Source organism: Rhynchophorus ferrugineus, unplaced genomic scaffold, assembly GCF_030347505.1.
Source record: "Rhynchophorus ferrugineus isolate W39M unplaced genomic scaffold, kcgeb_rfMv2 rfM1, whole genome shotgun sequence".
Lineage (NCBI taxonomy): Eukaryota > Metazoa > Arthropoda > Insecta > Coleoptera > Curculionidae > Rhynchophorus > Rhynchophorus ferrugineus.
The window spans coordinates 21,760,592-21,776,124 of record NW_027472580.1 but is presented as its reverse complement, the minus strand read 5'-3'; the positions used below and the strand labels follow the sequence as shown (position 1 = coordinate 21,776,124).

The window sequence follows — 15,533 nt, the reverse complement described above, 5'->3', positions numbered from 1 at the left end:
AGTCTAAAAGTGCATCTTCTTCATTCCCACCTCGACTGCTTTCTAGAAAATTTGGAATATGCGAGTTAAAGTCAATGTGAATAATTTCACCAGGACATTGAAGAGATGGGGAAAGAATCCATTCTATTCTCTTTTATATTAATGTAAAAACGTGTTTAACATAGTTAATTGTCAAGAACACAAACTATGACAAAAAGGAAGTCATTTTTAGATTAATAACACCCAAGAACATAAATATTGTGTAACAAAACCTCAAGAGCCACAACAAATGGACACGTTGGAATATTTCGGTAAAACAGCACAGCCGAATACAGAGGCAGAGTTGTATGTATTCACTATAAGAAAAACAGCATAGAGTGCCCAATTACCAGCCAAAGTACCAAAATAGAAATTACCGGGGTTAAACTACGCAAGAAAAATAAATCGTATCAACAGCGTACAGAGCTAGAAAAATGGCATCAAAACGGAGCACTAGCCGATGAAAGTGTGCTGGGAAGCTATGGAACGAAATTGTCAACAAAATTCAGAAAAATTTTACTATTAAAAGGGCTCATTGCAATATGTGCCTATGTATAGGAAAATTGAGAAACTATAAAATGGCGCAACGATAAACATCATATCGACCGACATGACTATTAACATTTGCATAACATTTTCAATAGAGAACATTAATAGATTTTAGCAGAAAAACCAACAGTCTGACTAGCAATAATAGAAATACATAAGTAATGGAAATGAAAATTAATTGCCCTTTTTATGTTGTTATATTCGGAATAACAATATTTAAAGACAACTTTACAATTATTCATATTTAAATTTAATATAATATATCCATAGTGTTGATAATTACTAATAAATAATGAATTTATCAAAAATTCGTTCATAAAGTAGAGAAACAGGTTATTTTTCAAAAATTTCCAAATATAACTTAATGAATATGCGTTTCCATAATAATTTTGTGATGAGAAAAGCATGATGAAATCCATGATTCACAGTAACCAACATAATTGAGATAAATCAGGACAAAATAAATGACAGCAATATTTTTTAAATCAAAAGCAAGGATATTTTGTATAATAATTAGTACTTCCATTCGCATATAAAGAAAGATTATAACTAAAGCATCTACAAAATACTTATAATCGGTAAACGTATTCAGTATATAGTAATATTAATTAACAGTCCAGATATATATATAACAAGTACGCGTATAAAAAACAAATACGATTCTGAAATAGCTGGCATGAAGCCACATAATCAGTTAATTTTAGTAGCAACTCACTCGACATTTCTTGTTCTTAAAAATATATTTAAACTGTCTTTTTTATAATCAAAGATTACATCAAAACTACAAGTTTTCCCTAATACTTTTATATAAATCTATTAAAATAAAGATAAACAATAAAAGCACACGAAACGAATTAACCTGCTTAACATCAGTTTCCAAAGGTCTGTTGGTGATTACTGTTGTTACTATATTCATTTGAAGTTAAATCCGTTTAGATGATGACTCGTACCAAGCAAACCGCTCGAAAATCAACCGGAGGTCACGGTGTCAGAAAACAATTGGCTACCAAAGCAGCCAGGAAAAGCACCGGTGGTGTTAAAAATCGCATCGTTACAGACCAGGTACGATCGCTTTGGGAGAAATCTGACGTTATCACAAGAGTACCGAGTTACTGGCTAGGAAATTGCCTTTTCAACGATTGGTTCGCGAAATCGCTCAGGAATTCAAGACGGTCGGCTTTATTGAAGACACCAAATTGTGCGCGATCCATGCTAAACGAGTAACTATCATGACCTAAGGACTTTCAATTAGTCAAAAGTATTAGAGGCGAAAGTGCATAAACGCTCTGGCTCTCATATATTAAAGTCGTTTTCTGTGTTTATATAAAAAAACAGTTTAAGAGATAGTTTAAATAATGGATGAGCCAAAAAGAGTTTTATATACTGTTACAAAATGAAACAAAAATAAATCGTTGTTGATAAATAAAACAGTTGTACTTTAAAAATAAAAATTCCAAAACGTAATTTTAATCATATTTTGTTTTCTCTACCTCCAAAAAAGGAAATTGCGGGACACGCCCTGCTAGTGCCACATCTTAATCGAAATTGTTTTTTTGTTTCGCAAAATTTGTAAATTCAATGACATCAGGAACAATAAAATCTTTCTGAATGAGGATAGTCGTAATTTTGATTCAACATCAGGATTCAAGTGTACCATCAAATTGCTTATTTATTTTCAATATCTGATGCTGGTCCGAACATTTTATGGGTGACTGGGAGCAAAAATTAACACATGCTAACTATACAACCACATCGAGCAGATGGAGAACAGTGAAATTGTGACAATTTTGGGAACGCTTTTGTAAAATCCTAGCGAATTACTCACGTTATTCAACACTGTTTCCAATATATTACAAAACGACAACTACGTTATTATCATTAAATTAGACGAAGTACCATATGGAGGGAACTGAAGAAGATATAACATAAAATACCAATATTAAAGAAGTTGCAGTTGTTATGGCTGGCGATTCATCTGAAACTCGATATTGATTGATAAAATATATACATTTTTTTTATGTACAAGTTATTTATTTGTATCTTATTTATATTTTTGCCAATGCCAATCAAGATAATAACATTCTCATATGCTACCAGCTATATCATCATCATACATTTGATTGATGCTATAAGCAGTAATATATATGGAACAACTGATATCAACAACAACGGTGCTGCATATACTTTTTCATCATCATATAATAATAATCCTCTTCATATGCAAGAATATAATCACGACGCCAAGACTTTTATCTGTGATACCATATAAAATCTCTTCATCACATTTTCGTGGAATCCAAAAAGGATAATGTTGTTGTTATCAGGGCAGCCATCAATGCTTCACCATGACGTGCATATATGATATCATTACACGTGTTTACAAAAACAAAATAAATCCGTTGATAAAACTGTTCACCCATCACTCAGTATGAAAATATCATTTGAACAGGACAACGTCTATCATATCTGCTAGTACATTATAATAATCTTAAGTTAACCTCATTCATGATAACACGACATTATATCATTAAAGGAATTAATAATAAATCAATAAGTGTTTATTAAAGGACTTAAAATGTTTAATTGGTGGGAGGAGGAGGGATATCCATCCCCCGCACGAGACGTCACTCTAATTAGAAGGAAAAGTGAAAGGCTATAAGAATTTCCTCTCTTGTCTTCTAATGTAAACTTGTTAGCAGTTACAATTCCGAAACCATAATTCCGGAGCTGCGAAAATAGCTCCATTTTTGTTGGAAATTCGCCGGAAATATCGTCAATGAACAATGAAAACGGCCGGGGTGACGCGGAGGGGGACGGATGGGGAAGCAGTCCGGGACCGTTACAACAGCCGACTCGTTTTATATTTCGACTTGTTGGCATTGGCGTCCCAAGATCGTGTTTTTTTTTCTCCTCCTTTAACAATGCCGCTCGAATTGAAAAGTGTCGAAATCAGATCGAGACCAGGAACTTCAATAGCAGATCCCTGCGTTGTTTATAGTTTGCGTTTGTTACTCAGATAACGAACACGCTTTTTTTTAATATAAAAAAATTATTTTGTTATGCTATTTATATGTTTACACAAAATTAAAAAATTAAAAATCATGGTGTGGTTCATTGTGAATTATTTCTTAGGTGTCACATATGTACAAGGTGGGGGCAAAATTCCCGCTATCATTTTGATTACTCGCCAACTTGATTATGTGGCGTTTAGCTCAATTTCGCTTTAACAGCGCTTTTTCGCTCATTCAGCGGAAATTACGTAAAAAATATCTTAATCGCCGAGTGCTTCACAAAACCACAATCGACAGTAATGTACGACAACAATCAGGCTTCGTTCTGGAAGACGTGTCATAAAGTAAGATGTAGCGCAGGTTGCATAACGAAACGCGGTCACCATTTAGCCGATATAATTTTTCAATAATGACAAAAAAAATGTAAAGACCAATTAAACTTTTTATGAAAACCTACTTATCTTACTTACCCTAAACCTACTTATCTTAAACTTATTTATGTTTTCTTTGAGAAAATTTATAGGCAATCAAAATGGTAGCGGGACTTTTGCCCCACATTGTATACATAGCTTACCCGAATTTCTTAAACACAATCATGATAAGAATAATAAAAGGAACTTCCGGTGATGCCCTATCCTACAATTTGCCACAATATACCGATTGGTGACTAAAAAAATGTTTATATCTTATCCAAGGTATCTTAGGCTAAAATATAACAAACCGCGTAGACTCCTCCTTTGAATTCCCTTTCACAAGCTGCGAGACCAAACAAGCTTCTCAATTTTTTACTATTAGGTACTATAATAGTCCCATTGCTATTTATATTAATTATATCTTACACTAGATATGCTTAATACAATCTCAATTTACAAATTTATTTATTACTACTGTTCTGTTGTACATACATTAATACACAATACATCTAGTACTGGATTAATACATCAGCATATATTTCCACAATTAAAATAGTTTTAACCACTTGAGCCAAAGTTAAGAACACACTTTAAACAAGTTGGTTTGGTTCGGTTTAATCTGATTTACTGCGTGTTGTCCAGTAGTTGTATTGCTTCCACGTTGCTGTGATTCATCAATCATATTTCATATTTTAAAGCGAAATTTTGGATTACTTCCATATACTTTCGTATATCCATTTGATTTCAAGGTTATCACCCATGTCTTCGTTGGTTACGTAGCGATAAGCATTGGTAATTAATCCTAGAAATTTATATTGGGTGCGTTGGATAACTAGTTAGTTTGATGTTTCAGTACAACTCCATATTTGCACCCTAGGTTCAAATTGGCTTCATGATGAGAGTATCTTCCAACTAACCAGTACATTTGCTAACCTTGAGTCTAATCTGCCCTGCTTTTTGCCTAACTTGATATTTCCAATTTAACCTACCAGCGAGATGTATTCCGAGGTATTTAACTGATTCTGCTTAAGGAATCGGACATCCGCCAAGAGTCAACAACAAGTACAAGTCAACTCAAAAACATGGACAAATTTGGATCTATTAAGCTGCATTTTCCAGCCTCTAGTACATTTGTAGATCTTGTTGACCGCTACTTGTACTTTCTATACAGCTTTAGACAGATATATGTCTTTGGTCATGATAACTGTGGCGTCGGCAAATGTTCCAAGTACTATTTCTTTTGTTGTTGCGATATCAGCAGTATAAAGTAGACACAGGAGTGGTACTACACTGTGGAAATCCAGCCGAAATAGGTTTAAGTGTTGACAATGCCTCTCCATGCGAGATTTCATGCAATCTGTGCTTGTTCAATGAGTTGTGTATCCCTATAAATTACTAAAAATAAATAAAAAACTAAAATTTTCGTGTTAAAATCTTTTAGATTCCAACTTGTTTATGCTAATATTAACGTGCCCTCTTGAGGCCGAGCCTACCTCAATACGGACATGCTGAAGAGCTATCTGTTCATGATTCTGGACCAATTTGTTAATGGAGTGGTTATTGGTAGCAATTTTCACATTTCTATAGAGATCACTATTCCTAAAGTATCACAGGGCGTTAACAGCACTCCTCATATTTTGTTTTGTCCAATTTTGTCCAGATTGTTTTCTTACCATATTCTAAACATCCGATACAAATGTAATAAGTAGTTAGCAACACGATCTGTGTTAAAAAATTATTTATATGCCTAATAGTATGAAAGTTTATGAGGAAAATTTAGGAAGTATCCAACACTACGTATAAATGTATAAACCACACTGTGTATATAAAAGAAAATTGTTATAATAAATTAGGTACATAAACACAACCATCAAAATTAAATAAACAAAACCAAAGAAAAGCAATTTATTTGAATAAAATATAATATATTATGACTGTAAGAACGAGTTTGATTTTGCCATATCTATCACGGACCGAACACGACAAGGACGTTTCGATTATTAAGTTATAATTCTATTTATATGTTTTATACGGTCTTATCAATACCAGCCAGTAAAAGTTCATTCAGCAGAAATAAAAACGAATTCAATAACGACAGCCCTATCAAGCCATTAAGTCAGATATCGATCAGAGCACAGCAACAGTACGGCAGGTGTTTTTCTTTTATGTGTCGTTACACATAAATCGAAGAAACCCCAAACTCGAATCACATTATAATCAGGCAATTTCACTGTGCTTTCAACGGAACGTTTTTTTTGTCCGAACCATGAACAGAAGGAATGAAAAAAAAGGGAAAGGCAAATCACGCGATATCAAAATTCATTACCTGATTTCTTTATGTCCTTTTATAGATCCGCCCCGTAATCATAATCCACCGATTTTAATCGGTTCCCTATGGGGGGACGTTAAGTTTTAAATGTGCAAATTACGAATCGTTTCAATGATGCCGTATCAAAGTTATACCCTCGTTATGTACAAGGATCGTAATCTCTTTCGGTGAGCATTCAGTGTTGTTATCGGGTTTAAGAGGCTTTTACTCACTATGGGATTTGATATAGAGTTTACGGATTGTCTAATTTTATCCTTTTTTATTCGTCTTTGTACTATGAAGTGACTGTTTCACATTATACTGATCATAATTTGATTTTTCGTTAAATATTCGTACTTTTTTTCCTCATGACAATTTGAAATGTCTTCATGAACAATGTATGAATATCATAAGACTCATAACATGTACTGACAATATATTGAGAGCTGAAATTAATTTTGTTACTAATTTACTAAATTAATACGTAAGTGAAATAGAATTCCTTTGGCCTCTTGGTTTCAATTCACACGGCGTAAAATATCCAAGCTTTTGAATCATTCCCAGGTTAACATTTTTTATACTTCTTTGTATTAGGAATTCACCACTTACAATTGCAATGTTAATAATGTGATTTTTCGTTAAATATATCTGCTTTTTACCTAAGATCGATTTGACTCCACCCAACAAACTCAAGAAAACTCAACTGTATGACATTATGTAATTGTGTAGTGAAGAGCACTAAATGGTAAAAACACTAAAAGTGCTACTAACCCTTATTATATTATACTAGAGACTAAGTAAATCAATAGCTAGATTTAAATGACCATGGAGATAATTTGTGAGCCAATGGGCAAGGACTAATAATAATAATAATATATTAATAAATCAATACATAAAAAATGGAAGATTTTACATCACTATTGTAGTATAAAAAAGAGCTACCAAAATTGTATCATAATGTTCATTGAAAGTTGACTCACAATGGCAAACAAAGTCCTAAAAGCATAAAAGCATCATCAATCCTCAGAAGCTGATATAAGGAGTTCTATGAGAAAATTCTTTTTACCAAATCATGTATAAAACATTTTCCTTCTATCTACAGAACTCCTATGATGGTTTCTAGTTGTGAGTGGTTCTTGAATTTCGTTCAACATAATGAACTTTTATTATACATACAAATCTCGAAATTTCATTTAAAACAACCACTATTTCTTAACGTTCTTACCGAACTGACAAGTCATCAATATTTTATTCTTGCTTGTCACTGTTAATGATTAACTTGCCATTGATCTTCAGTATCCAAATTTTAAGTAATCCCTATTTTTTTACGGTTTTCGCAGTTCTGCAACACAAATGAAAATGATCTAGACAATAAAATTTTTACGTTTATTTATTAACGTATACAACGGACCTTATCGAGGAAATATAAAAATAATTAATAAATTTTCAGAAATAACACTAATAAATTATGATACATTAACGTAAAATATTTAAAATTCTCGAAAATTCATATATTAAAAAATATATTACAGTTTATTACTATAAATTTTAATCTATAATGCGTTGTTATTTGGTTTAACCATTATTTGTAAAATAGATAATTATGTTTAATATATTTTATAACACATTAATATCGGGTTTGGTTGACGCAGTGCCCAAATCTCTTAGTGTTGAGATGGTCATGAGTTCGAATCCTGCTGGAGCATGATCGAAAATTTATATTTGTGATTGACCAAAAGGCAAGAATGCAAAATCCGACAAAGAAAATGTACCGGAAGTATTTTAGGATGGTCTTTAAGTTGGTGCCTTGCCAGTCGGCAGGCTTAATGCTTAAGACCGTGGCTCGGAGCCCGCGTTAAACATTAGATCTAGTCCAGATGAACCGTAGTTGGTACAAAGGAGACTTTAAAATACGTCAAAAATAATATATATTTTATCAAATATATTGTAGTATGAAAAGTAGCGTTTTAAAAGCCTTAAAAAAAGAATGTCCTAAAAACATAAAAAATTAGCTTAAAAATTAAAAAAGTTTTAAACTAATTCCTTCGATCGTTTGTTAATCCATGGTGCTCAAAAAATGAGCCGATTCACAAATTGCACCTAAAGATGAATTCCTCCAACAAGAGATTTATTTTCTCCCAAAAAGTAAAATAAATAAAAATTGATTTTTAATCTTCCATTTATTCGATTTTTAGAATTGGAAAATATAATATACTTGTCTATTTTGTCTCAATTAATAAAATTAATTATTGTTCATTATATTCATCTGGTATTAAAATAATTTATATCTTATAAAATAAGTTTCAATACTATTATCATTCCAAAACATCGACCTCTGCAGTCGATGGTAGTAGTTTGTTTGTTTTTTCTTCAAATAAATTGAATAATCCAAAAGCTCGGTTCTTTACTAAAAATAACATTTTCTATTTGTCATTTCATATGCAGACTACTTTCTTTCTAACTGTATATTGTTTTTCTGTCATCATTCTTACATTAAACTCCGTCCCTCAAATGATTTGAGACACATCTGGTCTGACTTAATCACATAACAGCTCAACTGAAAAATCCCCGGCCTAACACATAGATGGCGCTACTAGAATTAAATCTATATATTTTTAGTTAGCCCTAAAGTAAGCTATAAAGGATGCGTGTGTAAATCTAACAGCTGTCGGATCATTAGTTTCTGAATTATAGCATTTTGAGTGAAGCAACTCTTGTTATTGTGAAAAAAAATGGATAAAAAGAAATTTCGCGTGTTGATAAAATATTGCTTTTTAAAGGGAAAAAATACATTTGAAACAAAAACTTGGCTTGATGCCGAGTTTCCGGACACTACCCAAGGAAAATCAACCATTAACGATTGGTATGCTAAGTTTAGACGTGGTGAAATGAGCCCAAAAGAGGTTGTTACCGACGAAAATATTAAAAAAAAAACACAAAACGATTTTGATTGACCGTAAATTGAAATTGAATGAAATAGCAGACACTCTAAAGATGTCTACTGAACGTTTATACCATATCATTCACGAATACTTGGGTATGAGAAAGCTCTGTGTATGAAAGCTCAAAGTGGGTGCCGCGCGAGATCACTTTTGACCAAAAACATCGACGAGTTGATGATTCAGAGCAGTTCTTGAAGAAGATCAAGCGTAATAAACCCGAGTTTTTGCGTCCATATGAGACAATGGATGAAACATCACTTCACTCCGAAGTTCAATCGACAGTCATTCGAGTGGACTGCACACATGAACCTGACCCAAAGCGTGGAAAAACGCAACAGTCGGTTGGCAAGGTTATGGCGCCTGTATTTTGGGATGAAAAACCATCAACAGTGACTATTACATAGCTTTTTTGGACCATTTGAAGGACGAAATAGCCGAAAAACGGCCTCATTTGAAGAAAAAGAGAGTGCCGCTTCACCAAGATAATGCACCGTGTCACAAGTCAGTGAAAACGATGGCAAAAATCCATGAACTGGGCTTCGAATTGCAGCGACTATTTCCTGTTCTTAGATCGCAAAAGAATGCTCCCTGGGAAGAAATTTTCGTCGAATGAAGAGGTGATCGCCGAAACTACGGCCTATTTGATATGAGCAAAGGACAAATCGTACCACAAAAATGGTATCGAAAATTTGGAGGGTCGCTATAATCAATGTATCAATTATGTTGAATAACAAATAATAATTTTGCCGAAAAATGTATTTTACTATGGTAAGCCGGCCACTTTTCAATTGACCTGTTAAGTTAGAAAAATTATCCCAGTCATGCCATTAACCAGGGTAAGACCCGTTGTCTTTTGGAATGATCTCTAAGTTGTTTACTCGGCAGTCGTTAGGTTTAATGCAGAGGACCACGGTTCGGAACCCATCTTAAGCAGTAGACCCACTCCAGGCTGGTTGGTGGAAAAGAGACTTTAAAATATATATAAAAAGTAATATATTAATCGTAAATTAACCTTTAACACTATTTCATTAAATAACCGACTTATTCATTTTAATACGTGTGATAAGTCCTTTCAACTGTTCCCTAAATATTATGGTTAATTTTTTTATACTCCACGAAAATATGCGAAAAAAGCCGCAAATAAAGCGGGCCGACATAAAGGTAAAACTAACAATGGCGGTAGTGAGGGCGACAAAACTGTATTGTTTGCGCTATAAGCTTCGTTTAAGTACTTAATCCAAAGTACCGTAACAGTGGGAAATATACGGCTCAGATTCCGACTCCGAACCCGTGTTTTCCAAAATGTAATCCCGGCAAAACGGAAAGTTTGCCGGCGGTTTTCCAGAGGCGTGTCCATTAAGTCGTTTTAATTTATGTACTTCGCGAATTTTCGTGCGGTGTCAAACGCGTGCAGTCACAACAAGAGTAATAAAGCGTCTACAATTACAGTTACACGGCATTTACCATATTTATCTAACATTATCTTGATATAATATTAAATAATCAGTCATACCGCCTTCTTCTTTGCTTTTCTTTAGTTCCTTGATAATTCGCCTCATAATATTAATAATCCTCCAAAAATATAATTAAGATTGCAGTCAAACTATTAATAAAATTTAAAATATTATATTGCTCTTTCTTATTTATCATTAAAAAGATCAATGTTATCACGGGTTACTTTTGATTTTTTTTTCATTAGTTGCCATTTTTTCCTAATTATAATTCCATTTGTCATCTGATTTATAACTGCTTCTAACATATAAATATGTTTAACAGGTTTAATAAAATCAACCAATTGCTAAGTCTACCACCATCAACTGTACAAATTAAACGACGAATTCTTGCAAAAAAACAAACTCTCACATCACAAAGCTTGCCCATACATTGGGAGGACTGTGAAAGATATTATACTGCTCACCAAACGTAGCTCCTGCTAATTATTGACTTGTTGAGATCCATGCAGCCTAACTTTCCTGGCATATGGTTTCAAAATGCCGAAAAAGCGCAAAAATACATGGATGATTGGATCGCTGCCCAAGCAACATTGTTCTTTATACACGGTATCGACGTGTTGCCAGAAAGATTGAGAAAAATTCTAGAAAATGAAGAAAAAAAATTGATTTAATATATATTGCACCAATTTTTCTCAATAAGTGAACTATTATTGCAAAAAAGTTATCAGAATATATGCAAGCACCTAATATTAATATGAACTTAAAAGTTATAACTTGTTTTTCTTACTTTTCCAGTAATAACCACCAAAGTCAGAGCGCTGCAATGTTCCTCAGATGAAATGATGCGATGTTCCAAGCCACTAGCCGTACTGGACACTGGCTTCAGCTTCGTATCAACCAAGGCAGATCTGGACAAAATTTGCCCGTAAGTAACAATTGAATTTCATTTACTGAAACTTTTCACAAAACCTAATTAAGATCACCGCGGTATTTATTACGCCCATAAATTAGTTTTAAAGGATTTTTTAATTTGAAACTTTACGTGAAAAAGCAGTACAGTAAGTATTGTCCATCGATAGCCGCTTCTTTTTCCATCTTCCAGGCAATTTACGGGTTCAATCTCGAAAGAACGATGAACTTTTCAAGGCTCTCCACGAATTGACCCATTTTCTGGAATCTTCATAAGAAGTAAAGTGCTGCTCAGACAGATCATGACATATATCAAAACAAGTAGTATTGAAAAGGAGTACTTCACATTTTAATGTTTTCGAGTATGCTTTCACCGGTTTTGCAACATGTGGTCGAGCATTGACATACTGAAGAATAACATTACTATATCTTTGCTAGTATTATGGCTGTTTTTCGTGCAGTGCTTGACTCAAATGTATCGTTTGTGGTTTCATTGATTACTACCTTCAAATCCTCGTTTTCAATTTTTTTCGGTGTTAAAATTGCCACTTTTGAGACGTCGAAACCAGTATTCATGTGCTGAAATCGATGAAGCATACGACATTCGATGACCTTCAGCCCCCCTTTCCTTCAAATTGAGTGAAAGAAAAGACACATACTGAGAAGTGAAGCCCTCAGTGAGACTGCAACATGAAGTTAGTCTTATTAGTGTGATTTAATACAAAGTAACACCATCTGTTGTAGATCATTTAAAATTAATTTATAGGCCCAATGTTGGAATGCATAACAAATAAAGGGAGCACGAGAGGATTTATGATTGTATTTGTAAGACAGTCGTCGAAGGAAGGACAAACGAATAAATCGGAAGCTCTCGTTGAAATACGAGCGTATTGAAAGGAAATAACGCCGCATATGAGTCGAGTATTATACAGAAATGTCGACCTTATCAGAAAACGAGAGGGCGGTCGTTCGTCTGACGCCCCAGCGATTCCACGTTGCAGATTTATGTTTCACAATTATAGGGGGAGAACGCCCTCATACGCTCTCCAAGGCGCAGACAGTGGTATAGGTCAGGAATTACCCCAAAACACCATTAACTGAAATTTATACATGTCTGAGGGTAGCGGAGAAAAACAAATCAAACATCCCCGCAGTATTACGTACTGAAAACATTCAAAGGGGTCGACATTTTCCAAACTTCGTGGAAGGGGATGGAAATAACATATTCAAAAGGCACGCCATGCCGGTGCGAGCTCTGAAATATGGAAAGTTGGCTTTAAATCGTCCTTTTATAATGGCGGTTCTTTAAAGTATTCCTCACAAATGAATTTCCAATGATGCAGTAACCACCATAAAGTTTTGGCGAGATCTAGGAAAATCAATTTCAGTTTAATTATTAAAAACCACCAGAAATAAAAAAATAAATGTTTTTGAAAATGGGTAACATGTTTAGCAGATGGTAGATGATTAATTTTAACTAGTGAAATAATGAACGTCAGCAAATAAGCCAGACGCTCAATAAATAGCTCTAGACGTACCGAAAAGGCAACAAAGCAACCAACAACAATTGAAGATAAACGGTTGCATTGAAGAGAGTAAAAATTCAGCATATATTACTTACTAATTTCGGATATGGTACATGTGTACATTGAGCTCTATATACGTTCTTCAACTTCTAACAATTATTACTAAAATATAACATCTTTAAAATAAATGTCTGGGAGAAATTTTACCATATCTTGATTCTTATTTAATGTCGTTGAAAATGATTTGTTATAAATTTGACACCTACCATTCCCACTATAAATGAAACTGATGATTTTTGAATTTTATAACTTTTAAAAATCTAATCTTACATTCTGCACTTGCCCTTGTTTTTTCCTATTTTAAAACCAATGTATGTTCAACCAGCTAATTAATCTAGCACAAAATCTAAATATTCTAAATGTTTTTGTTGTTCTCACCCGATGAATTGACTTGAAAAATGATGAATTTCACTAAATTTTATTGGATTTTCATATGCGGTGGCAATGATGAATTGAAAGCACTCTCCTTATAACATTTGTCATTTGTCCAAGAAAAACCTCTTAAGTTGACTGATTTATTCCAACAAAAAATCTACTTCAGGCAACATAAATTTAAGAAAAAGTACCAATGTACTTTTAAAAATTTCCAATAATGACACTCTATCAAATACAACATAAAAAAACTTCAAAAAATGGATACAGAATACAGAATTATTTATTTTATTATTTTGTTTCAATGCATTTTCTGAAGATGAGGTTGATTCAAAAACAAATGCCTTGAATAAAAAATGGATTCAACACCAAATTGCATATTTCGCGACTAACTAAAACATGTATCAATGTAAAAAATTGTTAAACCACCTAATCTAACTGTTAAATTCGATATATTTGACATCTCAATAAAAATAGTAGTTTTCCTTTAGAATTATTCAATTAATTAGTATTTACGGACGCTAATCAACACTTCTGTTATTTAATTAAAACAAAACTGTGCTACCAAAGCTATTTTGTTTTAAAAACACGTGGTGATATTTTCCCACGTGGTGGTCCTGGGGATTAAAAGAACACGAAGGATTGGACTTGAACTATTGGACGAAAACCCAGCCCAAAATCTCAAAGAACTTCCATTGACATCAGACAGACGGCCCGTCCTCCGATGAATCAACTGTTTTCAGACCTTTGCATAAGATGGAAAAGAGCCAATAGGAAAGAAAATAGCTATCGCACGAATTGATTAAAAATCAATCCTGGTTTAATTGCTTACCAAACAAAAAAATCGATGACATATTAGTATCGATGTAAAAAATTACGGTTTAGTTCAGGAGATTCCTAGATATAAAAATATTCATGTCTTATTAGTAAGGTGCAGTGCATTACCAGATACTAAAAGCGAATGAAACTGTTACTGAAGGTGTTTACCGGCATCAATTGCACAAATTGAAAGTTACAATATTGCAAAAAAGACCAACAAAAACGAGTAACAGACGCAAAATGTCTTATTTGACAGCACTCGGACACACGTTGCAAATCAGATTCTCATCTAGAAGAAAAAAAAGCATATTTTATAATTAGACTTGTTATATTTATTGTGTACATTTGATTAAACGGCCATGATTTAACATTGATATTAGATTTTTATAATCAAATTTAAATATTTTTTATTTTAAAATCAGGGTAAGATCTCGAATGAGATAAACCACTCCATGCATAAATTTGTATATATAAAATATATTTTTAAAACAAATTTAAATACTGGGGTACTTATATTCGTATATATATACAAGATAATTACTGATAGCGTCAACATTTGCAACATAAAAATATATATACGTAAGTTCACTCTTCCTTGACGTAAACAAAACGACACTCAAGAAGAAATTAAAATTGTTTTAGGATTCACCAAAGTATTTACGTATTTTTCGTCCGTGCCAATAAACAAACTTGTTTTTCACTGGCTTAGAGTCGATTGCACTGTTCAGGATTATCGTTGATTTCCTTGTTATATTCACAATAAGACCACTAATTAATAAGACACCTATTGAATCATTTTTTTGTAATATACCTCGTCGAATTTATAAAAGGTTAACAAGTGCGTAAGTGTATTTTTCACGCCACTTTTTAAAACAACTCAGAAGAAAATCATAATTTTAATTGACGGAAATGCGTCGGATACACTGAAGGGCGTTCAGCCGGAATATATCAATAAATAACGAGATTGAAATTATTATAATTATCTTAAAAATTCCAAAAAATAAGGGGCTTATAAATCCGATTTAATGGTAAGTAATAATAAATTGTGGTACTAGCCGGCTTGGTGGCGCAGTTATAATAGGACGGTCCTCATACTGTCGCAATAGCCGCGGGTACGAATCCTACTGGGGCGTGATCGTAAAATTTATGTTT

At 33.2% G+C, this 15,533-nt stretch overlaps 1 protein-coding gene and 1 pseudogene across 1 annotated transcript in view; both read left to right on the top strand.

The window, feature by feature from the left end:
* The window catches only part of LOC143206489 (uncharacterized), a 169,538-nt gene that overhangs the window by 123,295 nt on the left and 30,710 nt on the right, over window positions 1–15,533 (top strand). Inside the window, exon 2 of the mRNA XM_076419059.1 lies at window positions 11,491–11,620. Coding sequence (XP_076275174.1) covers window positions 11,491–11,620 — 130 coding nt within the window. The remainder of the gene's footprint in view (window positions 1–11,490; window positions 11,621–15,533) is intronic.
* LOC143190978 (histone H3-7-like) lies at window positions 1,420–1,946 on the top strand (annotated as a pseudogene).